General features: G+C 47.8%; 1 protein-coding gene across 2 annotated transcripts in view; it reads right to left on the bottom strand.

The window, feature by feature from the left end:
• Window positions 1-22,431: 22,431 nt before the first annotated feature.
• Window positions 22,432-25,773, bottom strand: part of LOC147100498 (endothelin-converting enzyme 1-like) — a 312,062-nt gene continuing 308,720 nt past the window's right edge. For both annotated transcript variants that reach the window (XM_085966797.1, XM_085966796.1), the window contains one exon: window positions 22,432-25,412. In XM_085966797.1, coding sequence (XP_085822923.1) covers window positions 25,236-25,412 — 177 coding nt within the window. In that variant the 3' untranslated portion in view covers window positions 22,432-25,235. The remainder of the gene's footprint in view (window positions 25,413-25,773) is intronic.

The raw sequence follows: 25,773 nt of genomic DNA, 5'->3' as shown, positions 1-25,773 counted from the left end.
AAAGCTCGCAAGAACAAACCCAAAACAAAAAACTATGAAAAATTGTTTGACCGAGATTGCCATAACATGAGGAAAAAACTTAGAAAAATATCAAACCAAAAACACAGACATCCAGAAAACGAGGAACTACGCCTTACTTATTGTCAGACACTAACACAATACAGAAACACACTCAGAACCAAAAAAGAGCAATATATTAAGAATACACTCAGCTCCATGGAGGAATCCATTGATTCCAATTGTTTCTGGGAAAACTTGAAAACACTACACAAAAAACAACACGACGATTTGGCCATTCAAAATGGGGACACATGGGTAAACCACTTTGAAAAATTATACCAGAAAAACACACTAAGACCAGAGCAACACCAAATATGCAAAAAACTGGAAAAGCTAGAAATGGCCATAAAAGATAACCAAAACCCGCTGGACGCCATAATAACAGAAAAAGAACTTCTTGAAAAACTCAAGGACCTGCGACCAGGAAAAGCCTGCGGGACAGACGGCATACTAAACGAGATGATTAAACACACAGACAACAAAATGAAACTGGCTATCCTAAAACTCTTCAACTTGGTTCTGAGTGTCGGTTATTTCCCTGATATCTGGAACAAAGGACTCATAACGCCCATATACAAAAGTGGGGACAAAATCGACCCAAACAACTATCGAGGCATCTGTGTAAACAGTAACCTGGGGAAGGTATTCTGTAGCATCATAAACAAAAGACTTATAAACTTCCTTGAGGAGCACAATGTCTTGAGTAAAAGCCAAATTGGATTCCTGCCAAACTATAGAACATCCGATCATATCTTCACCCTACAGACCCTAATTGACAAACACGTTCACCATAACAAAAGCAAAATCTACGCATGCTTTGTAGATTTCCAGAAGGCTTTCGACTCCATCTGGCATGACGGTTTATTCCTGAAACTTATCGAAAGCGGGGTAGGAGGGAAAACATATGATGTAATTAAATCAATGTGTACAAACAACAAATGTGCAGTTAAAATTGGAGACAAACAAACAAAATACTTCCCACAGGGGCGGGGGGTGACGCAGGGCTCGCCAATCTCACCGACACTCTTTAATATTTACATAAATGGATTGGCAAAACTACTTGAACAATCTACAGCACCCGGCCTCACCCTATATGAATCCAAGGTTAAATTCCTCCTCTATGCAGACGACCTGGTTCTGCTGTCACCTACTAAAGAGGGGCTACAGCAAAACCTGGACCTGCTGGAGTCGTACTGCCAGACTTGGGCCCTGACAATAAATCCCCAAAAAACCAAAGTCCTTGTGTTCCAGCAAAGATCCAAACATCAGGGACCCAAAATAAATTTCACAGTAGGAACAACCAAAATTGAACAAACCACTAACTACACATACTTGGGCTTAAAAATCAGTTCTACGGGAAACTTCAAACTGGCTGTGAATGAACTGAAAGAGAAAGCAAGAAGGGCTTTCTATGCCATCAAAAAATCAATCCAAATAGAAATCCCAATTAGCATTTGGCTCAAAATTTTCAAATCAGTAATTGAACCAATTGCACTCTATGGCAGTGAGGTATGGGGACCGCTAACTCAACAAGAATTTGCAAAATGGGACAAACACCCAATTGAGATCCTACATGCAGAATTCTGTAAAAGTATCCTCCGGACTCAAAGGAAAACAGTAAACAATGCATGCAGGGCGGAACTAGGCCAATATCCATTAATAATCACTATCCAAAAAAGAGCCACCAAATTTTGGAATCACCTACAAATGAGCAATCCCCAATGCTATCACTACGACGCCCTGAAATGCCAAGAGCTGACCATAAAGAAGAATACCCTCAGTCAACTAGTCCTGGGACTCAGTGAAGTAACTACTAACAATACTAACAATAACCAGCCCCAGGACAGTGACAGGGTAACACAAAGAATTCGACCCAACACAATCGTCGCTAAGCAAAAGGAAAAATATCTGACATATTGGGCAGAAACAACAAAAACCCAAAGCAAACTCAATTGCTACTTGGCCCTAAACAGACAATACAACATAGCTGATTACCTGACCATGGTAAAGGATAACAAACTGAGAAGAACCTTGACAAGGTACAGACTTAGCGAACATAGCCTAGCGATCGAAAAAGGCAGACACAGGCAGACCAGGCTGCCAAGAGAGGACAGGATATGCTCTCACTGCAGTCAGGGAGTGGTGGAGACAGAGATGCACTTCCTCACAGCTTGTGGAAAATATCAGGGCATCAGGGAGAATTTCTACCAAAAATTCTCACAAATATGCCCTGATTTCAGAAATCTGAATGACAACCAAAAACTCCCATTCCTACTGGGAGAGGAGAGAAGCTGTATAACACTGGCGGCACACTATGTTACAGCTTGCCATGAACAGAGGGACAACCAGTAAACTAAGAAAAGAATATATATAAACAATGCAAATGTATATTTATACACTCAGGGATATACCTGTTTATACACTGTATGAATAGAACTGCGTTTATGTGCTAAACCATAAATGTATTTTGATGCTTTGGCAACATAAGATGTAACTTATCATGCCAATAAAGCGATTTGAATTGTGAATTGTGAATTGAGAGGCTTTCTGGCAGGTAGGCCCGCGGCACTAGACCGCAGAGAGGAGGAAGGCCGGGATTATCGGAGGGTGTGGGGGGGGCCAGGGATTGTCGGAGGGTGGGGGGGGGTGGGGGGCCAGGGATTGTCGGAGGGTTGGGGGGGGGGGGGACCAGGGATTGTCGGAGGGTGTGGGGGGGGGCTGGGATTGTCGGTGGGTGTGGGGGCGGGGGGGGCCAGGGATTGTCGGAGGGGGTGGGGGGGCCAGGGATTGTCGGAGGGTGTGGGGGTGGGGGGGACCAGGGATTGTCGGAGGGTGTGGGGGGGCGGGGCCGGGATTGTCGGCGGGTGTGGGGAGGGCGGGGCCAGGGATTGTCGGAGGGGGTCGGGGGGTGCCAGAGATTGTCGGAGGGGGTCGGGGGCAAGGACCGTCGGGGGGTGGTGGGACCAGGGATCGTTGGAGGGTGGAGGGGGCTGGAAGGTTGGGATTGGCGGGGTGGGGGGGATGTCGGAAGGCTGGAGGGTGGGGCCGGCGGTCGGTACAAGGTGGGGGGGGAAATTGGAAGGTGGAGGGGGCCGGATCGGAGGCCGGTGGGGAGATCAGTGGGTGGTCAGAAGGGTCGGTTTGATTTTTACTTTAACCTCCCACCCGACCCCAACCCACCCATTTTATGGGGGTTAAAATTCTCCCCAGTGTATCATTGCCAGAAAGGTTCTCTCTCCATTCCAAAGCACTTGAGATAAACACCTGCATCTTTATCATGACATGTGCCATGAGAGAGAACACTGCTCGACAGCAGTCCATTGCGATTTAATTAAAATGGTGACCTTGGGAATGAGATGAGGAAGCTGAGAATCTTGAAAGCAGATGATTGAAGGATTAAGTCATCTTCATCCATGTCAATCAATAGTACAACTTTACCCATTGGTTTTATATTACATATAGTTTGGAGAGGTAGTTGAATGCCTTATATGGGTGTTTAGATTAGTGATTTATGGCCAAGAAAAGTATATAAAGCAACAAAATGTAACAGGACATCAGGTTACACCTGGGAAGACCCGAATACTTGATACAGTTCATTTCCCCGAATCAATTCACCGAGTTGTAAATACTTTACCTTACTTGGAAGATTAAACTTTGAATAAGCAAAACTTTGCGTGCGAGTGAATTGTCTTACAAAGTGAATTGAATTGAACAAACTCACCAAAATCTAACCAGTTGGCTAACACCCTCAGGAGCGGAGGGGTTATCCTCCTGTCTTTCTTCTCTGCTGGTTATTTCTTCAGCTATTTCCTAAACATTATTACAAATATTAGTAGTTTGTCAGTGGAGAAGTCATCAAAATCCTTTCCCTTTCTTAGTGAGATATTAGTCATCAGTCATAGATACGTTAGGAACAGGAGTAGGCCATTCAGCCCCTCTAGCCTGCTCCGCCATTCAATTAGATCACGGCTGATCTGTACCTCAAATCCATTTACCTGCCATTGATCCATATCCCATGATGTCCTTACTTAATAAAAAATCTGTCGCTCAGTCTTGAAAATTTCAATTGACCCTTGGCATCCACAGCCTTTTGGGAGAGTGTTCCGGATTTCCACTACCCTTTGCGTGGAAAAGTGCTTCCTGATTTCACTCATAAAAGGCCTAGCTCCAATTTTAAGTTTATGCCCTTTGTTCTGGATTCTCCCACCAGAAGGAGCCTGCTGCTGCTTCTAGAAAGCTAGGATAGTTTGTGTAATTTCTTCCAATGTTAGCGTGCAGCCGTCTAGGTTAGGTCGATGTGCATACCAATGGAGGGTAATGTAAAGTCTGTGGGTTGTATAGCGAAGTAATACGCAGACTACAAGAGTAACTTAAACAGGACTTTACTATTCGAAGGTCAGGGCGAATCTGCCCAATAAGTTCTGCCACAGCACTTATATACCGGTGTGGTCACCGTCGGTATTACAGTATACAGCAGCCAGGATAAAGTAGTGCCACACCTAAAATAGTTCTCTTAAAGGTGGACGGTTACATGCAATAGTTCTCTTAAAGGTAGAACAGTTACATACACTACAATCCTCCCTTTTTAGCTTACAACATACTTATTCCCCATTAACATAACATCATAACATATCCAACTTCATGTTACAACAGTTCACAGAGGTAGTCTCTGCGGAAACAGTTCACAGATTCAGTCTCTGCGGGAAACAGTTCACAGGTTCATTCTCTGATCTTCTTGACTCGGTCCGGACCACGCCTCCGTGGTGTAGTCGGGTCACCTTGCGAGAGGGACTCATCCCCTAGTCCTTCCCTAGACTTAACAGCTTTACTTCCATCACTTCTGAACCAGCATTGCTGACTTTTTAAAACAAACAAAAAACAGTTGGATTGCCTTGGGAAATTTTCCTACTTTCCAACTGATTTGGCTCCGTTCGGGGGACCACGTGTGTGATCTGATAGAGGTAATAATGGTTCAGATGGTTATCATCTTCTGCTTCGTCTTTTCCTTTTTTGCTTCTTGGAGACTCTCAGGGCTCCATTGTCAGCTGCCAGTTGTAACGCCACCATCTCCCTATGTTCCTTAGACTTTAAGTGATTCATCCTGATTTCGGCACTTTGGGAGTTCTCGGCACAAGCTGGGCAGACCAGGTCCTCGTAATATTCAGTGTCACTCAACAGATCATGGTAATATTCGGTGTCGTCCTGAGCTAGGCCAGCGAGGGGGTCTTCTATTTCCTCCTTACCCAGCTGGACGTTAGCCGACTTTTGTTCCAAATCCCGACATCTGTCCTGAAGAGACTTCATCATGCGTTCAGATTCATCCCGCTTTTTCTGGGCTTCCTGCAAGTCTTTTACTAATGACCTCATTTGTGATTTCAATACTTCAACTTCATTCGGAGGTTGATTGATCGGACTATTCAATCCCTCTACTGAAGTAGCTGTTTCAGTATTCTGTTGTCCTACATTGCCGTGCGTCAGCGTACGTTTGGCATCCAAGGGCTGTTCTGCTGCAGACTTCTCAGTCTGGGTTGCCACCTCAGCTCTTCCAATGACTTTTGAGAGCTCCGGCTGTTCTGCTGCAGACTTCTCAGTCTGGGTTGCCACCTCAGCTCTTCCAATGACTTTTGAGAGCTCCCTTCCCTTTGAAGATTGAGGCTCGTATTTAAGTTTTTCCCATTTTAGAGTTTTATCCCTCAGCATATGAATGAGTTGGTTGACTGTTAACTCTTCTGCCATCATCCCTTTTCCATTAACTGCAGGGCTGTTTAGAACCTTGTCCTGGGGCTCCTTTGCTGCTTCTACTTCACCATCATCCGCAGGCCCCATCCTTCGAATTTCCACAAATGAATCGTCTGGTGATGCTGCACCCAACTTCAGTAGGAGCTCGGAAGTCATGTCGACCAACTCAGCTTTTTCTGCCTGCAACCTGCTAACCAGCGCCTTCAGTTGCGGCACATCTTGTTCCACCGGATTGGAGCACGCCCCTTCAGAAGCCGAATCCGCTTTGATTCGTTTGGCCTCCTCGTGCAGACGGTTTGTGTGCTCCTGCTCCCTTTTCTTCCCCAGCTGCTTCTGTTGTCTTTCCAGATTCTCCCATTCGGTATCATAGAACATTTTCATTGCTTTCATCTCTTGCTCGAGACGGCAATTCAATTGTTCTAATTGCTGTCGTAATCTGAAATAAGTTTGCGTTCGAGCTCGATGTTCCTCAGTAATATATATCTCTGTAACTTGAACAGACTCAGAATTCTCTGTCGAGCTATGTTGTTGTTGCTCAGAGGAATTCTGTTCTGAAACTTTGTTCTCCTCTGGAGCATAAGCCTTTAGGCCCACATTCGTTCTACCAACCTTAGTCAGCAAGTTCATTTTAGACTTGTCTTTCATGCTTGGGCTGGTCTTATCGTCATCTGTTTCAGAGTCTGAGCTGATTGTCTGCCCCGAGTCCTCACTCGTTATTGCTTTGAGGTAGTGCCATTCCATGTCTATTTTCTTGATCCACTCCCGTCCTAGAAGTGGTGGTCCTCCCTCAGGTAGTACGTATAAGTCCATTCCGGGGTGTTCTTTGCCCCTGTCTCTCACCTTGACTCTTATCTTTCCCATGGGGTATACTTTATGCCCCGTGTATGTCTGCAATATGAACTTGGTATCTCTCAAGGGTATATGTGAGAATAGCCGGTTGTAATCCCTTCGATTTATGACGGATAGGGCTGATCCAGTGTCCAATTCCATTCTCACTTGGACTCCGGCTATTTTTAGCATGACCCAGATAGCTTGTAGGTCAGCTTCCTTACTCACATTATGAATTCTCAGACTACCCAGTTCCTGGCCACTTGGGTCTGAGTCTGAATTCTGTTCATCTGCACTCTTCTCAACCACCTTGTGTACTTTGTTGTACCTTTCCTGTGATGGCTTTTTTTTTTGGTTGTTGGTCTTCTTCCCTGACCGGCATACTTTGGCTATGTGACCCAGTTTGCCACATTTCCTACAGTCCTGGTTTTTAAACCAGCATTGGTTCTGGTCGTGTGTTGTCTTCCCACAACGATAACATTTCGTTGCACCCGAAGTAATTTGATCCACACTGAGGACCGCTGCCTTCAGCTGCATTTCCGCAGTTCCTTTCGCTGCGGCTTCGTGTGATGCTGCAATAAGGACAGCCCTATCCAGTGTAAGGTCGTTCTCTTCGAGCAGTCGCTTTTGCGTTCCTTCCTTTGACAACCCGCACACGAACTTGTCTCGCAATGCCTCTGTCAGGTTTCCTCCAAACTGGCAGTATTTCGCTAGCCTACGCAGTTCGACCAAGTATTCCGCGTTGCTTTCCTCTTTCCGTTGCGTTCTCGCATAAAATTTGAATCGTTCCGCCAACATCAGCGGTGTGGGGTTCAAGTGATCCTTCAGAACAGCAATAATATTATCGAAGGTTTGATCCGCCGGTTTAACTGGTGCTAGAAGATGCTTTAATAGCCCGTATGTCTTCGCCCCCATCGAGTTTAGCAAGGTTATAGCTTTATCATCATCTTCTATTTTATTGGCCTCACAATATATCTCGATACGTTCTACGTACGTGGCCCAATCTTCCACCTCGGCATCGAAGTTGTTGATGTTACCATGCTTAGGCATTTTCACTATCTCCCACTATCTTTCTGCGAAACAACAGGATTTCTCTTTAACTTTTTAACTTTTTCTTTTTTTTTTCAAAAATGGCGGTTTCCCGCGCTTGTCTTCTTCCCCGCCTACTGGCAAAATGGCGGTTTCCCGCGCTTGTCTTCTTCCCCGCCTCCGAAAATGGCGGTTTCCCGCGCTTGTCTTCTTCTGGTGGGAGGGTAAGCTTTGCCCTCGGGCGCCGACCGCTGGTTTACGGGGTTTGCGGTCTGTGCGCCGGCTTCAGTTTATTCTGAAGCGCGCGCTAGAAAAGCCGATCGCGTTCCTTGTTCCCCCCCCCCTTCTTCTTTTCGGCAGGGGCAACCGGCGCTGGGGACAACCAGTTGGCGCCGGACAGATCCAGCTCCTGGTCCTTCACGGCAGCTGCTGTGAGCCGCTGGCCGGAACCTCACTCGGTCTCTCTCTCAGGCTCTGTCTCTCCCGCTCGCGCGGCTCTCGCTCGCTCTTTCTCGGGCTCTGTCTCTCCCGCTTGCGCGGCTCTCGCTCGCTCTCTCTCAGGCTCTGTCTCTCCTGCTCGCTCGCTCGCTCTCTCTCGGGCTCTGTCTCTCCCGCTTGCGCGGCTCTCGCTCGCTCTCTCTCAGCGGCTTTAAACGCCTCTCCCAGACCTCCCGCAGTCCGGTCCTTTCCTCCCCGGCTGCGGCTGATTCTTCGCGGGTTATTTAGTTATTTATTTATTTATTGCCTCCGCGCCTTATGATCCCGGTCGCAGCGCCTTGTGGTCGCGGTAGTTGTCCGGCCTTTTTCGCCGTCGCGGTCTAGCCGTCTCACAACGCTCCCCAGCCCGCTTGTACCGCGGCTTCCGTGCTCCACGCTGCCCCGTCTCAGCGCCTCTGGGCCCGACTTCTGTCCGGCTCCTTTCCCCCTCGACCGTGGTCGAGTTCACTGCCCTTATCCTCCGTTTATTTTTTTTTCTATTTTCTCTTTACTCACAGTCACCGTGGCCGAATTGCTTCTCGTGCTAATCGGCTCACTCCCCACCGTGGCAGAAGGGACAATCAGTGCCTGTTGCTGATGGAAGGCGTCTTGTTTGAAGTCTTCCTTCCTTCTTGCTCTGCAGCCTCGAGTTTTCTCTCAGCAAAACGATGAGGGCGGTTGCCTCTTCTCGACGCTCGTTAACTGTTTCAGAAGTATTGTTGCCGCAGGGTACGATCGAACTCGTCGCCACTGTAAAGTCTGTGGGTTGTATAGCGAAGTAATACACAGACTACAAAAGTAACTTAAACAGGACTTTACTATTCGAAGGTCAGGGCGAATCTGCCCAATAAGTTCTGCCACAGCACTTATGTGTGGTCACCGTCGGTATTACAGTATACAGCAGCCAGGATAAAGTAGTGCCACACCTAAAATAGTTCTCTTAAAAGGTGGACGGTTACATACAATAGTTCTCTTAAAGGTAGAACAGTTACATACACTACAGGTAAAGATTCTGATTGGCGAACATCATCTGCCTTGGAGCAGAGAAAGCCAAGAGGAGATTTGATAGAGGTGTTTAAAATCATGAAGGGTTTAGTTAGAGGAAATAAAGAGAAACCGTTTCCAGTGGTAACCAGAGGGCACAGATTTAAGGTGGTTGGCAAATGAACCAGAGGCAACATGAGGAAAACCCTTTTTACACAACGAGTGGTTAGGATTTGGAATGCACTGCCTGATAGGGCGGTGGATACAGATTCAATAGTAGCCTTCAAAAGGGAATTGGATAAATACTTGAAGGAGAAAAAATTTGCTGGGATATGGGGAAAGAGCGGGGGAGTGGGCCTAACTGGATTGCTCTTCGAAAGAACCAGTGGAGACTCGATGGGCTGAATGGCCTCCTTCTGTGCTGTACTATTCTAGGATTCTATGATGTGCAATTGAATGTACTACCTTCCTGTGAGCTATTTTTCTTCAGGCGTTAACCAGTATAAATACAGCCCGCACATACCAGTAGCCTCTCCGCCAGTAGACACTCTGCTCCAATGGGGTCTGCAACGATGGAGTTATTTCTTCTTCTTAGGCAGTCCCTCGGAACCGAGGATGACTTGCTTCCACACTAAAAATGAGTTTTCAGGTGACTGATGAGTCCAATGCGGGACCTACTGTCTCTGTCACAGGTGGGGCAGACGGTGGTTGAAGGGGCGGGTGGGTGGGGTGCTAGGGTTGACGTGCGCTCCTTCCGCAGTTTGCGCTTGGCTTCCGCTTGCTCCTGGCGAAGAGACTCGAGGTGTTCGGCGCCTTCCCAGATACTTCTCCTCCACTTTGTGCGGTCTTGGGCCAGGGATTCCCAGGTGTCGGTGAGGATGTTGCACTTTTTCCAAGGAGGCTTTGAGGGTGTCCTTGAAGCGTTCCCTCGGCCCACCTGGGGCTCTCTTGCCGTGTCGGAGCTCCGAGTAGAGCACTTGTTTTGGGAGTCTCGTATCGGGAATCCTGCAGCAGCTACAGGAAGCAAATCGATTCTTAAAAAATAAGGGGTGATACAATTCTACTTTAAATAAGATGACTGTAGTTTTGTGCAAATTCAGGATAGGGGAGCTAAAGGAGAGAATTGTAAATTGATAAAGAAGGCTCCCCTAAGTCCATCCAGTGAATAGAAGAGCTATATACACTACGACACTCCCAGATCTGTGCCGAATTAACTGACCTAAACCAGGGCAGCACTGGGGCTTAACAATCGACCTCCGCATCCCTTGAGCAGGGAAGGTTACATCCGTCCGACATTTTGCCCCCGATCATTATCTGGCAGCCCTCGCCGCAGGTGTTGCCTTCAGGGGAGAATGGAATCGGAGTTCAGCTGTGACATAGCCCCCCCAACACTTGCTATCAAAGCTCACTCTTAAACCACAGTCACTTGGCCAAGGTAGCAAAGCATGCCGGCACCTGTGGAAAAGCACGTCAGTAATCAGTCAGGAAAGGGGGGGGAGGGCAGAAGAATTGGCAGAGAAAAAAAATACTGAAGAAGCCTCGAGCTAAACTTAGCTTCAGAAATAGTAGCCTGGAGATTCCATATGGGTTCATTTATGGGAGAGGGGGGGTTGGCAGGAACGAGGTCCACGCAACAGTCTGACCCAGCGCTGACCCCCTCCCAAATCCCGAGCAGGAGGTCATTAGCATAAAAGACAGCACCCGTCCCACAGAGGGGTGGAGAACAACGAGCAATTTCAGAGCGATACCTTGCAAGCAAAGTGTGCCCACATCACGCAGGTACACTTAACATTCAGGGCAAAGCTGGCAGGATTTGGTGCGTGACATCACCTTGCCAGTCCTGCCTCCGTGTCTAATGTGAGCATGGGGGTGGCACAAACTCAAGGATTACCCCCCACCGTCCCTGGGTGGGCTTTCGGAACATCCACAAACAGGGGCGGAACTCCCCCAAAACCCCTCCCCAGATAACTGTGCCTGTACATTGCTGGAGGGCAGGGATTTCTAGCCTTGTCTCTTTATGTTTAAAGTCACTGATTTATGGGACAGACTGCCACCTGGTGTTGTAAACACTGCCTGTCAAACTATTCAAAAGAGGAAATAACAACAGAAAATGCTGGAAAAACTCAGCAGGCCAGGCAACATCTGTGGAGAGAAAATAGAGTCAACGTTTTGGGTGAACCCTTTGTCAAGACAAAGATTTTGCTATCGTATGCAAAAGAGGAAGTAGACCCAACGAAGAGAGGCAAGGGTCAGATCAGGTCCAGAGTAAGAACTTGGGTGATGGAAGTGAACTGGATGGGCGGAATGGGGATCGAGCTCACCCAGTCACCCATCAAAAAACTGGCCGAGAAATCTGTGTTGACTCAAACAAAAGCAAAATACTGCGGATGCTGGAAATAAAAACAGAAAATGCTGGAAATACTCAGCAGGTCAGGCAGCATCTGTGGAGCAAGAAACAGAGTTAACGTTTCAGGTCGATGACCCTTCGAAGGGTTAACGTTAACTCTGTTTCTCTCTCCACAGATGCTGCCTGACAAGCTGTGTTGACTGTTAGTGTTGTGCATTGGGGTCACTGCAGGGGTTAGATTGTTGTCCATGTGGTGGACCTCAGACCCGAGCTGGTGTCGGGACAAAAGGCACAATGTGATTTCATTCTTTAATTTGGGGAAATGCCTTTTTTATCTCCAAATTTATTTTATTTTAATGAGCTCTTCTTTATCCTAATAAGAAACTCGAGGTATAAACGATGGCTTTAAAAGAAAAGGAGTATTTATTATAGACCAGACAAATACAGAACTAGAGTCAAACAATATCCACAGTTCATACACGATTTAGAAGTCCATGAAACAAATAAAAAGAAAAACTTTTAACTCCCAAAACGCATATCCTTAATTAGAGAAAAAAGCCCTCTATTATACTAATCCCTTAACAGAAAGTTTTCCGTACACTTTGGGCGGGCTCAGGCTTGGTGATGTGTCTCGGTGCCCGTGGGTAGTTTCGTAGCACACGCTCTCTTCTCAGGATCAGGGCAGTGTCGGGTCGCCAACCCTCCAGGATTGCCCTGGAGTCTCCAGGAATGAAAGACTAATCTCCCGGACACTGCGGCCAGCAAACCCAGGAGATCAGAGGGGCATTAAATAAATACCGTGTATTTTTCCAGACTCATACATTCATTAGTTATAAAAAAAAATCTCGCCCGGTGGGCGATGGAATGCCAGGGAGTGTCTGGATAGTGCGATGGAATGCCAGGGAGTGTCCGGATGATGGGATGGAACGCCAGGGAGTGTCCGGATGATGCGATGGAATGCCAGGGAGTGTCTAGATGATGGGATGGAACGCCAGGGAATGTCCGGATGATGGGATGGAACGCCAGGGAATGTCCGGATGATGGGATGGAACGCCAGGGAATGTCCAGATGATGCAATGGAATGCCAGGGAGTGTCCAGATGATGGGATGGAACGCCAGGGAGTGTTCGGATGATGTGATGGAATGCCAGGGAGTGTCCGGACGGAAGATGAGGGCGAGGAAGTAAAGAGTGTGCAGGAGCAGCCCGTACAGGAAATCCCTCAGCGCATTGTGGAATAGCATGGAGGGAATTCCCAAAAGTCGGCTCAAGTTGTGACACGCAGGTTCCCGAGGGAGGATTCGAGGCTTCCTATCGATGCCAAATTCCGCTCCTTTGGGGCCAAGATCGGACGGGATCCCTCCACGTACTCGAGCCTCCTCGACACACCTGGTGGAGTCAGGGCCGAGTGCAACGTTCAATGGCTTTGGCCGTGGGCTGGACGCAGCGCCGGGACATCCGGGCTTCCAGCGCCTCTGGAGCCATCCAGTCCGCTCCGCCACCATCCAGTACATCCCTGACTCTGCTCACCATCGCAGTCTGGGGCCTTCTCTCCACCAGACACCGCTCACCAAACCGGGCCACGCGGAGGCGCAGCGCTCAGAGTCGCGGCTCCGTCAGGACGGCCCGTTACCTCTGATGGAGGGAAGAGGTCCTGCTGGAGGCAGCCAGGTTCCAGACACTGATTAGATCCTGATAAAAGCCAGGCAGTTCCTGCAAGGACGCACGTGTGCTCTGCACTGTGATAAAGAGCACAATCCGAACAGAACAAGCGGCAAGTGGGGAAAAAAACCAAGTAGAAGAAAGCTGTCTGAATAATTGATAGAAATCCATTCTCACTGACATATGAAATCACCACGCCAAATATATTGACTAACATTTCAACTATCATTAAAATATTTCTGTCTGTACAAAGAAAGCTCACGAAGATGCTACCAGAATTGCATCGTATCAACGGGACACCGCATTAACAAGACTCTGTACAAAACAGCCACAACAGTACTCACCCAAAATAAAATTTGCCAACCTTGCAAGAAAATATGTCTAGTTATAATAAAATAGAATTGTGCGAATATTTTCTCTTTACAACAAGCCAATATTAAGGAAACAATATGAAGGCGGGAGACTGTGATTCATGACAAACAGGAGGCACACATTCAGGTGAAGAAGAACAATGCATGGTAATCCCATCGAGTTAATGATTTCAGCAGCGATCAGGATTATATGAAAGCGGGCTCTCCCTTTGGGTACCGAGGACGGTTTTAGTGCCCAGCCCTGTGTCTGACTTCATGGTGTGTGGCGGGACAGGAGGATACCGGCCCAACAGAAATACTAACCACCTGAAACCCTTCCTTCCACTGATGGGAGAGTTTTAGAAAAACTGATTATAGTTCTTTAAATTCTGTTACTGGGCCAAAATATTTGTATAAGAAAAGCCTGTATATCGTAGCTCATTAATTTAGCTAATTACTGATCTTTAACAACCGTGATAGGGCTAATAATATGCAGGATTCCATTCATACCATTTCACTTCCTTCAGGAATATCATTAGACATAAATTAAAATTTCAATGCGTTGGAAAATGAGGTTTGCAGTTAAATACATTTCCTGTGACACTATGGCCCTGGTTATCTCTCTTCGTCTCTCCTCCCCGCGGCCCTGACTCATGCTGCCATCTTTGGGATTGAATTTCAGCACCTTCACCCCTATAGGGTGCCAACTCTGGTCGGACGTATTCCAGGTTTCATCCCATGACCTCTCACGGCCCTAGTCTCGGCCCCACCATTGATTACCTGACTCCTCTATTTTCACAGCGACCCGCCTTCTCACCCAAGTGGAAAGTGAACAGACTCCTCGGTACCTGGTTGGATGAATCTTTCACCGTCAGTCAAACAGCTTTTTCCCATCCCCCATCTCCAATGTGACTAATAAAACAAGTGTTCAAAGAAAACAACTGTTTCTTTAACACAAAAGCAAAATACTGCGGATGCTGGAAATCTGAAATAAAAACAGAAAATGCTGGAAATGCTCAGCAGGTCAGGCAGCATCTGTGGAGAGAGAAACAGAGTTAACGTTTCAGGTCAATGACCCTTCGTCAGGACTGGGAAAAGCTGGAGATGGAACAGGTTTTTGAGCACGTGTAGGGGTCGGGAAAGGGGGGAGGGGAGGAAAGAACAAAAGGGAAGGTCTGTGATAGGATGGAAGGCAGGAGAGATTAAGAGACAAAAGGAATGATGGTGCAAGGCAAAAGGAGATGGTAATGGGACAAGTTAAGAAACAAAAGATGAGTCTAGGTGAAGTGTAAATGGCGATGGCAGAATGATCGACAGCTGCCATGTGAGAGAGAAAAAAAATGGGAAAAAAAGATAGGGGCTGAGGTTATGGTCTGCCCCTATCTTTTTTTCCTCCCTTTTGTCTCTGAATCTCTCCTGCCTTCCATCCTATCACAGACCTTCCCTTTTGTTCTTTCCCCCCCTCCCCACTTTCCCTGCCCCTGCACTTGCTTAAAACCTGTTCCATCTCCAGGATTTCCCAGTCCTGACGAAGGGTCATCGACCTGAAACGTTAACTCCGTTTCTCTCTCCACAGACGCTGCCTGACCTGCTGAGTATTTCCAGCGTTGTTTCTTTAACGCCCCCCCCCCCCCCATGATTGTTCTCCCGGGTTGTTCGCAGCAGTGTCCTGGAGATGAATCCTACTAGCCATTCTGCATCCGCAAGCCTAGGCACCGAGGGTTGGCACGTTATATTACCACAAACAGCCTCCCCGCTGGTCTCTCACATGTGCGCACTTTCCAGCACCAATTGCAATCAGAAACAGGAATGCCGGGCGATTTCGGCCGGGTGACCTGCCGAGTATTTCCAGCATTTTCTGTTTTTATTTCAGATTTCCAGCATCCGCAGTATTTTGCTTTTGTAACCCAAATTTCTAGTCCTATATACCCGGGTATATACAGCACTTGCATCAGGCCTTCACCTGGACCTGTGGCTGTATCCAATTCCATTGAACTATTTGGGACCATTGCTACACATCACTCGGTGCTCTGACAGAGAGCGGCAACTGGCTGTAAGGCGATTGGTTGGCAGTTGGAGCTTAATTTGCATGCTGAGTTGCAATTGGTTGCAGGCAAGTGACTGACAGTACTCGCAGCTCACACGAGGGCCCCCCCCTCCAGACCGCGCTGTGTTTGAACCTTTCCACACCACATGGGTTCTGACTGTCACAATGGATTTATTCAGCACTCGAACAACCCAACCTGCTCACGTCGAAACTATCTTTGTAACTGGGTTTGTTTTCTTTGGAACAGGAGGAGGCTGAGGGGAGACCTTATTGAGGTGTATAAAATTATGAGGGCCCGAGAAGGACACTGCCTCCAAAAATGCAGCGCTCTTTTTAAGTATTGCATTGATCTGTCTGCCTAGACTGCGAGCTCAGACTCCAGACGTGGGGCTCCAGCCCACAGACTCTGATCCACAGCTACTAGTGCTATCAACTGAGCCAAGCTGCACCATAGCTTATCCAGAGGGACCTTGGAGTGCATGTCCACAGATCCCTGAAGGTAGCAGGACAGGTAGTTAAGAAGGTATACGGGATACTTGCCTTTATTAGCCGAGGCATAGAATATAAGAGCAGGGAGGTTATGCTTGAACTGTATAAAACATTAGTTAGGCCACAGCTAGAATGCTGCGCGCAGTTCTGGTCACCACATTACAGGAAGGATGTGATTGCACTAGAGGTGGTGCAGAGGAGATTTACGAGGATGTTGCCTGGGCTGGGGAATTTTAGCTATGAGGAAAGATTGGATAGGCTGGGGTTGTTTTCTTTGGAACGGAGGAGGCTGAGGGGAGACCTTATTAAGGTGTATAAAATTATGAGGGGCCTGGATAGAGTGGATAAGAAGGACCTATTTCCCTTAGCAGAAGGGTCAATAAGCAGGGGGCACAGATTTAAAGTAATTGGTCGTAAGTTTATAGGGGATTTGAGGAGAAGTTCTTTCACCCAGAGGGTGGTGGGGGTCTGGAACTCACTGCCTGAAAGGGTGGTAGAGGCAGAAACCCTCATTACATTTAAAAAGTACTTGGATATGCACTTGAAGTGCCGTAACCCACAGGGCTACGGACCAAGAGCTGGAAATTGGGATTAAGGTGGATAGCTCTTTGTCGGCTGGGATGGACAAGATGGGCCGAATGGCCTCCGTCCGTGCTGTAAATTTCTATGATTCCCCTCCGGCAAAGGTGAACCTTCGAATGGCTTGGCTTGTATCGGATTCGATAGGGTAGATACAGAGAAAATACTTCCTCTGGGGGAATCCAAAACTAGGGGACATAATCTTAAAGTTAGAACTAGGCCACTTAGCAGAGAAATCGGGATACACTTTTTCCACACAAAGGTCGGTAGAAATTTGGAACCCTCTCCTCCAGAAGTCTGTGGATGCTGAAGGCAATTAGAGCTGTCAAGATTTGAGATCGCTAGATTTTTGTTAGATACGGGTATCAAGGGATATGGAGCAAAAAGTGGGTCAATGGAGTTGAGGTACAGAGCAGCCATGATCTAATTGAATGGTGGAACAGGCTCGAGGGGCTGAATGGCCTCCTCCTGTTCCTATCAATGAAGGACTCGCATCAAATGGCTAATGAGAGATCTAATTTCAGACACATTGGGCCAGTAATTCCGGTCCCAACGCGTGAGTACGGACGGGGTACTCACGCGTGGGCCCGTTGGAAGTGCCGGATTTCAGCATGCACAGCGCATGCGCGGGAAACCGGCATTTCCTCTCCATCGAACCAAGGGGTTAAGAGGTCCAACGCTTGCGCGCAGGACTCTGCGCGCATGCGTTGAACTTCCTTCTTTTTGACAGGTTTGCGCGTGTGCAAGGGCCTGAACTTTTTAGAAATGAAAAAAGGAGGCGTAAGGAGTGGATTCTTGAAGGTGAGTGGTCTATTATTTAAAATTATTACATTTTTTCCACAGATTCATTGTTTATAAGGACTTTACAGTAAGGTAAGTTTATTTTTAGACCCGATTTCGTAAAAAATTATTTTTTTCAAAAATTTTATTAATTGTTTTAAATAGTTTTTTAAAGTTATTTATAGTTTATTTAATTATTGGGATGTTTTTTAAAATTTTAATTAAAGTTAAACTAGTCTTTTGGGTGTCCGTACTTTTCATGAGTTTGACAGTCTTTACTATCAAACTCATGAATGAGTTTCCCTTCCCCTGATTGGCTGCAGAGTGCTCACCTGATCCCAGCCGGCACATCGAACTAACTACGCCGCTGGATCAGGTAAGCACATCGCGCCGACTGCTGAACCGGGCCAGTGACAGGAAATGCAAGCAGGCCCAGGCTTCAGATGTCGGCGCGCCGGGTGAGTGCACATCGGGGGCTTGCACGCGCGGCAAGCACCCAATCCTAACTTCTGGCCCATTGTTAATGTCACATGTTGAGTATTGTGGGCTTGTTTTCTTGTAGCGTGACTGACCTTCTCTCCAGGTTCAAGTTGAATGATGGAAATGATGATGCTCTATCTGGAGTGATGGGTAATAAATCCCAAACACCGGATTGGAATCAGTACCATCTCAGGTGTAGCAGACAGGTCAGGAAACCTTGAATCATTACACCCTCACTAATCGAACTTCCAGCCCACACACGTGCGTGCGTTCCTGCACACAGTACTCGCAGGTTTACACAAATCAGCTGTACATCTGTTTCGAGTATCAGATAAGGCGACGTCAGGTCTAGAAAAGGAAAACATTTTCAACCAGCTCCACTGAAATTTGAGGCATCAGGTCTAGCGTGGAATTGGTTTACAGTTTCCTACTATTACTTTAATTAAAACACCCACTGGTTCAAGTACCAGAATTTCTGGAAGATAAATCACTGGTCAGATTGTAGAATCATGCAGCACAGAAGGAGCCCATTCAGCCCATCGTGCCTGTGCCGGCTCTTTGAAAGAGCTCTCCAATTAGTCCCACTCCCCTGCTCTTTCCCCGTAACCCTGCAAATTATTCCCCTTCAAGTTTTTATCCAATTCCCTTTTGAAAGTTACTATTGAATCTGCTTCCACCGCCCTTTCAGGCAGCGCGTTCCAGATCACAACAACTCGCTGCGTAAAAGAAATTTACTGGCTCTTTTCCCAGTTACCTTAAATCCGTGTCCTCTGGTTACCAAACCTTCTGCCAGTGGAAAGTTTTCCCTATTTGCTCTATCAAAACCCCTCATAATTTTGAAAACTTCTATTAAATCTGCTCTAAGGAGAACAATCCCAGCTTCTCCACGTAACTGAAGCCCCTCATCCCTGGTACCATTCTAGTAAAACTCCTCTGCACCTTTTCCAAGGCTTTGACATCCTTCCTAAAGTGTGATGCCCAGAATTGAACACAATACTTCCGCTGAGACCCAACCCATGATCTATAATATCTCATTAAAATGGTAGAAGGCTGTTATTGGGTACATTGTGTATAAATTATGCCATTTTCCCCTCTGTGCTATTTGGGCTTCTCCAGCATCAAGCATTAATACCACGTGACAATGCTGGCTGCAAACTACACATGTATGGGTCATCAAGAAACACAAGCCTTAGCTTACACAACAAAAATGTACAGGTTTCAATGAAATACCCAGAGAGCGGTGGGAATGTGGAACTTGCTACCACAAGGAGAAGCTGAGGAGCAGCATAGATGCATTTAAGGGGAAGCTGGATAAACACACGAGGGAGAAAGGAATAAAAGTTTATACTGATAGGGTTAGATGAACAGGTGTGGGAGGAGGCTCGTGTGGAGCATAAACTCCGGCACGGCCCAGTTGGGCCGAATGGCCTGTTTCTACGCTGTACACGTAGTGTAAATGACTTCAACCCATGGTGGAAAATAGGAAAATGCTTTTCCTGTCAATTTTCTCCTTTCCTCCTGATTTCACCCTGGGGTACAGTTCCAAAAGGTCTCCAGCAACCTCTCTAGTCCTTCACTCAAGTACCCGTTCTTGATGCATTAACAGACGGCAGAGTCCAGTCCTGTGCTTACCCGACACCCACGCCAGCGGGCAGTAAGCGGGAGCAGCGACTCTGGCCTGACCAGTGGGCAGTAAGCGGGAGCAGCGACTCTGGCCTGACCAGTGGGCAGTAAGCGGGAGCAGCGACTCCGGCTCAACAGCTACTTGTTAAGCGTGAAGAGGATCACACAAGAGTCATATTAGCAGAACATTAGAGTATTTGACTTGCCCGTGAGTTTTCTATTATACTGCTAACAGTACACTAGGTACTGCCCCCCGATTATCAAAATCTACGACAAGGCCTTGGGCAACGTGGACCACTTTCCATACCTCGGGAGCCTACTGTCAACAAGGGCAGACGTCGATGACGAAGTCCAACACCGCCTTCAGTGTGCCAGTGCAGCCTTCGGTCGCCTGAGGAAGAGAGTGTTTGAAGACCAGGACCTCAAACCCGGCACTAAGCTCATGGTCTACAGAGCAGCAGTGATACCCGCCCTCCTGTATGTCTCAGAGACATGGACCATGTACAGCAGGCACCTCAAAGCACTGGAGAGGTACCACCAACGCTGCCTCCGCAAGATCCTGCAAATCCATTGGCAGGATAGGCGCACCAACGTCAGTGTTCTCGCTCAGGCCAACATCCCCAGCATCGAAGCTTTGACCACGCTCGATCAGCTCCGATGGACGGGCCACATCGTCCGCATGCCCGATACGAGACTCTCAAAACAAGCGCTCTACTCGGAGCTCCGACTTGGCAAGACAGCCCCAGGTGGGTAGAGGAAACGCTTCAAGGACACCCTCAAAGCCTCCTTGAAAAAGTGCAACATCACCATTGACACCTGGGAATCCCTGGCCCTAAACCGCACAAAGTGGAGGAGAAGCATCCGGGAAGGCGCCGAACACCTCGAGTCTCTTCGCTGGGAGCAAGCGGAAGCCAAGCGCAACTAGCGGAAGGAGCGTCAACCCAAGCACCCCACCCACCCGCCCCTTCAACCACCGTCTGCCCCACCTGTGACAGAGACTGTGGGTCCCGCATTGGACTCATCAGTCACCTGAGAACTCATTTTTAATGTGGAAGCAAGTCATCCTCGGTTCCAAGGGACTGCCTAAGAAGAAGTAAGCCAAGTGGGGATCGGACAAAGTCAACATGGACTTACAAAAGGTAAATCGTGCTTGACTAATCTACTGGAATTTTTTGAGGATGTAACTGATAGTCTAGCTAAGGGAGAACCAGTGGATGTGGTGTATTCGGACTTTCAGAAGGCTTTCGATAAGGTCCCGCATAAGAGATTAGAGTGCAAAGTTAAAGCACATGGGATTGGAGGTAAGGTACTGACTTGGATAGAGAACTGGTTGGCAGACAGGAAGCAAAGAGTTGGAATAAACGGGTCTTTTTCCAAGTGGCAGGCAGTGACTAGGGGGGTACCACAGGGATCGGTGCTATTCACAATATATATTAATGATCTAGACAAGGGAACTAGATGTAATATCTCCAAGTTTGCAGATGACATAAAGCTGGGTGGGCGTGTGTGCTGTGAGGAGGATGCAGAGAAACTCCAGTATGATTTGGACAGGTTGGGTGATTATACTGCATCTGCCATGCATCTGCCCAATGTGGATAAATACGAGGTTATCCACTTTGGTGGCAAAAACAGGAAGGCAGATTATTATCTGAACGGCAATAGATTGGGAATAGGGAAAGTGCAACGAGACCTGGGTGTCCTTGTGCACCAGTCGCTGAAGGTAAGCATGCAGGTGCAGCAGGCGGTTAAGAAGGCAAATGGTATGTTGGCCTTCATAGCCAGAGGATTCGAGTACAGGAGCAAGGATGTCTTGCTGCAGTTGTACAGGGCCTTGGTGAGACCACACCTTCAGTATTGTGTGCAGTTTTGGTTGCCTTATCTGAGGAAGGATGTTCTTGCCATGGAGGGAGCGCAGCGAAGATTCACCAGACTGATACCTGGGATGGCAGGAATGATGTATGAGGAGAGATTGGGTCGATTGGGCTTATATTCGCTGGAGTTTAGAAGAATGAGAAGGGATCTCATTGAAACTTATAAAATTCTAACAGGACTAGACAAACTAGATGCAGGAAGGATGTTCCCGATGGCCGGGGAGTCCAGAACCAGGGGTCACAGTCTAAGGATAAGGGGTAAGCCATTTAGGACTGAGATGAGGAGGAATTTCTTCACCCAGAGAGTGGTGAACCTGTGGAATTCTCTACCACAGAAGGCAGTAGAGGCCAATTCATTAAATATATTCAAGGAGGAGTTGGATATATTTCTTAAGGCTAAAGGGATCAAGGGATATGGGGAGAAAGCAGGGACAGGGTACTGAGTTTGGATGATCAGCCATGATCTCATTGAATGGCGGAGCAGGCTCGAGGGGCCGAATGGCCTACTCCTGCTCCTATCTTCTGTGTTTCTATGTTTCTAGTTCTGTGTTTCTATGGGGCACAATTGCTCATTGTTATAGATGTTAAAAGTGACGGGGGTAGAATTAATCGTGGAGCGTTTTCTCAAAACAGTGCACAGGGCACTTAAATCCATGTTGAGTTGTTTTGTGTGTACAACAAGTTAAAGTGACTTTTATTTTTTCTTGGCAAACCTGCAATGCTTAGTAATAGACCTGGAACCGCCAGCAGCAGACCTGGTGTTCTGCACTTCAAATTGCTTTCTCCAAACACCGCTCAAGTTGGGAGGGCCGAGTTTGTAATTGTAATGCTGGCTATTCTTCACAGTTCAAAGAGACAGACATTTTAGTGGCCAGAGAATCACGGGCTGGGGTTAGACGATTTCACGACAAGCTCCCCCCACCCCCCCAGGATGTGCCAGAAATGCCGAAGTGGAGAATCGCCTCACAGTTCACCCGCCCGCCATTCCATCAAATGAAATCCTAGTGACAACACGGCATCAGTTTTAGTTCAGTATAGTGTGGAACATTTCAACATTTTCTACACGTTTCACAAAGCAAACAAACAAAAAGAAAAAAGATCATTTATTCGGCGTGCCAGAGCTGCGCAAGTCCAACCGCCCGCTCACCGCGATCTAACGACGGAGATCTCCTGCTCCACAGGATAACGCGGGAGGCAGCAATGAAGCAAGGCGAAGAGCGATCCCGGTGACAGTGCAGCAGGGGATTCACGTCCTTTCATTAGCAGCTGAAGTTACATTTGTGCAGAAGAAGCAAAAAGATGCAAAGCAGCGGGATGGGTCATCAAACATAATAAGGAAAAATCTAGCCCACGTACCAACCATATACATATATAGGTATATTACAACTCTGTGGCAAAGGCCATTGGAATTCAGGTAAATTCACAATGCTACCTTTTCACATTGCCTTTAACTCTCTTCAGTATCATGTGTTTTCTTCCCCCAAGGTGATTGACTTCCCCTCTCCCATTCTCAACAAGCTAACTGTGGCCTCGTCATTGGGAAGATGAAGTAAATAATAACTGGTGAAATTTAGCCGGAGAAAGGCTGCACTGTGAGGTGGGGGAAAGCGGAAACTCTCTTGTAATTGGTGATGAGAATGAAGTGGACTCCGCACCTGTTGGGCGTAGTGGCAACTCTTAGCCAGGAGGAGGAAGATTGGCGGGGGTTGGGGGGGGGGGGGGAAATCGAAACATGTATTAGTGGTTACTCAGCATAATATTGTCCAGTAAAATATGAACTTTCAGCTTTAAAATCACATTTATGACAAATGAATGGGAATTTAAATAAATGGATATAACATTTCACAAAGCAGCAACCTATTGAAGCAGAGCCTAAATGTTCCGGGTCTGTGGCGGTGCCAGTGAGGAGGTAGCTCGCCACCACCAGCGGGCTTTGTGCCCGCTATCTTGTGTTAGGGGCTGGGGGTGGGGTGGGTGGATGGCCGTCAGCCACCTGCACACACTTGTGAAACATCCGCCCACACTAGCGTGAGTTGACCATTTAACGCAGGCTTTTCAAAGGCATGGCGTCGGTGTTTGCTTCCAAACCGTTCGTGTGCTTGACGAGCAAACCTTCCAGCTACTAAAGTTCACCACCCACCCCTGCCCCAATCCAACCCCTCCAGTTTCTCCTGTCCTGTCCTGTTGGGGGCCAGCAATGCTGGGAGCCCGGCAGTTTCTAACCCAAGTGGCAATTCTTCATGGATGAACTTATTTACGAGTGTCAGTGGGTTATTTCACCACGTGACTTGGTGTTATAGTTGTGGGCACTGTAGACAAGTCCCGTCCCGTCCTCAGTGGAGGTCTGTACACCTGAACACACATAGGCACATACACTCTGCAGCCGGGATCACTGAATAGTCATCAGAAGCAACAATATGTATAATTTTGTCTCCATCCTAGGCAGGGGGCACGCAGATCATGTGCTTACACACCTCTCTCCACTCCAGCTACGATCACCCAACTCAACACAGACTCGGGCTCGTATCTGGGACCTTCTTGGCTTGCATCAGAGCAACCAGTACAGTTACCCACTGAGCAGACAGTTACTAGAGTTGCATTTGTCGCAGGTTTTAGTAAGGGGACACTGTCTGTCTGTCCTGGCCTTGGGTCTGCCTCCTCCTGATACTGCCAGTGAACTCAGGACAGAAGCCCACGGCTGGTGCTGCAATGCTTTGCTTACATTCGAAAGTTAGCCACGATAGCATCGCAGCACTAAGATGCTAACATTGCGAAGCTGAATTTGCAGACTCAAGTTCTAGGACACTGGCCATAGTGAGCTAGCTTTGGAGATGGGCTGGGGATGAATACAAGCAAATGCCAGTTTTTAAAAAGATCCTGCCACGCTTTGATGGAACCAATCTAAAAGCAAGGGCTTAAATAAGACCAAGACGCACTTTCTCTCCACCATTGCCTCGCTCTCCCAATCCCCTCCACCCCATGGCGAAACAGGAAGTTGGTGCGGACTGAGGTTTTCGCTCTACTGTCGACCTGCGGGTATTGTGGGCGGTTGGGGGGGGCGGGTGGGAGGGGGTAAGTTGGCTGATCAATTAGTTAATCCAAGTTAGTTAGGAGGCGGTTTAATCATCTGTCTTCACCTGACACCTCCCCGCTGCCCGCTGAAGGTGGCAGAACGGGCACAGAAGGCAAAACTCGGACAAACGAGCGGGCAGAAACCCTCGGGAACGGACGGAGGCCTCGTCTGCAGATAATATTCACGATTCCCCCGTTGGATTAGGTCAGACTGAGGTGGATACATTGGGCCCGGCTACAAACTACGGCCAATAATTAAAAACCTGTGCTGGGAATTTCCTCGGGACTTGTCAACTTTGGCGGATGATCGGCGGAAGTGCCGTCTGTGTAGTGCGGACGAGGATCCCGCCGTATTTAGAGACCAATCGCGAACCCCCCCGCCCCCCGCCCCCGAGGGAATCCCCCAACGTCATTCTGTAAGATTTTAAATATTCAATTTACTAAAATAAAAACAGTTACTAAAGTGTAAAATGTTCTGAAGCGAATCAGCAATGATTGTTTTTGGTAACGATCGGCCTCCAGTCTTCGAACGACGACACCAAATGTCACCTGTTTTTTTTTTTGGTTGCTTGCTCTTTTCCCCCCGCAGATTCCAGTATCATCCACAGATCGGGAAACCGAATAAAAAAAATTCACACTGTGCAATCCACAGGCTTTTGAATCAAAGTACAGCCAAATAAATTTCCCTTTGTCGCAAGGCGGAGAAACGTCCGGTTTAGTCGAGGTGGGGGTCCACCGGTCCAATCGATCCCGCTTCGCTCTTCCAGGAATTGTGGGTTTTGCACTCTCTCTCTCTCTCTCTCTCTCTCCCCCTTTCGAATCACCACACCTCACACTTTCTCACAGGGTTCATCAGGCTTCCCGGCCTACAGTTGAAATGCGCGGCGAATTCGACAGAGTTGGCCACGGTTCCGATCACCCTGTACATCGAAGGGCTGTGGGGGTCTGTGATGAGCCCTTCGTAGGCGCTCTCTGGGGTCCGCACCGAGCACCAAACCTGAGGGGGCAGAAACACCGCATTTCTTATATTACAACAGTGACTACACTTCAAAATTACTTCATTGGCTGTAAAGCGCTTTGGGGCGTCCTGAGGTTGTGAAAGGTGCTATATAAATGTAAGTTACTATGAAAGCAGGTTCAACAATAAATTTCAAAAGGCAACTGGATCGCTAATTATTGCAGGGAAAATTTGCAGGGCTACGGGGAAAGAGCAGGGGAGTGGGACTAATTGGAGAGCTCTTTCAATGAGCCAGCACAGGCAGGATGGGCTGAATGGCCTCCTTCTGTGCTGTAAGAAATCCCTGGCCCAAGACCGCACAAAGTGGAGGAGAAGCATCCGGGAAGGCGCCGAACACCTC

The sequence above is a fragment of the Somniosus microcephalus genome, chromosome 25 (assembly GCF_052327205.1).
Source record: "Somniosus microcephalus isolate GS21.2 chromosome 25, FLI_Smic_1.0, whole genome shotgun sequence".
NCBI lineage: Eukaryota > Metazoa > Chordata > Chondrichthyes > Squaliformes > Somniosidae > Somniosus > Somniosus microcephalus.
Note: the sequence above shows the minus strand (reverse complement) of the source record. Positions and strands in the feature narration are given on the sequence as shown.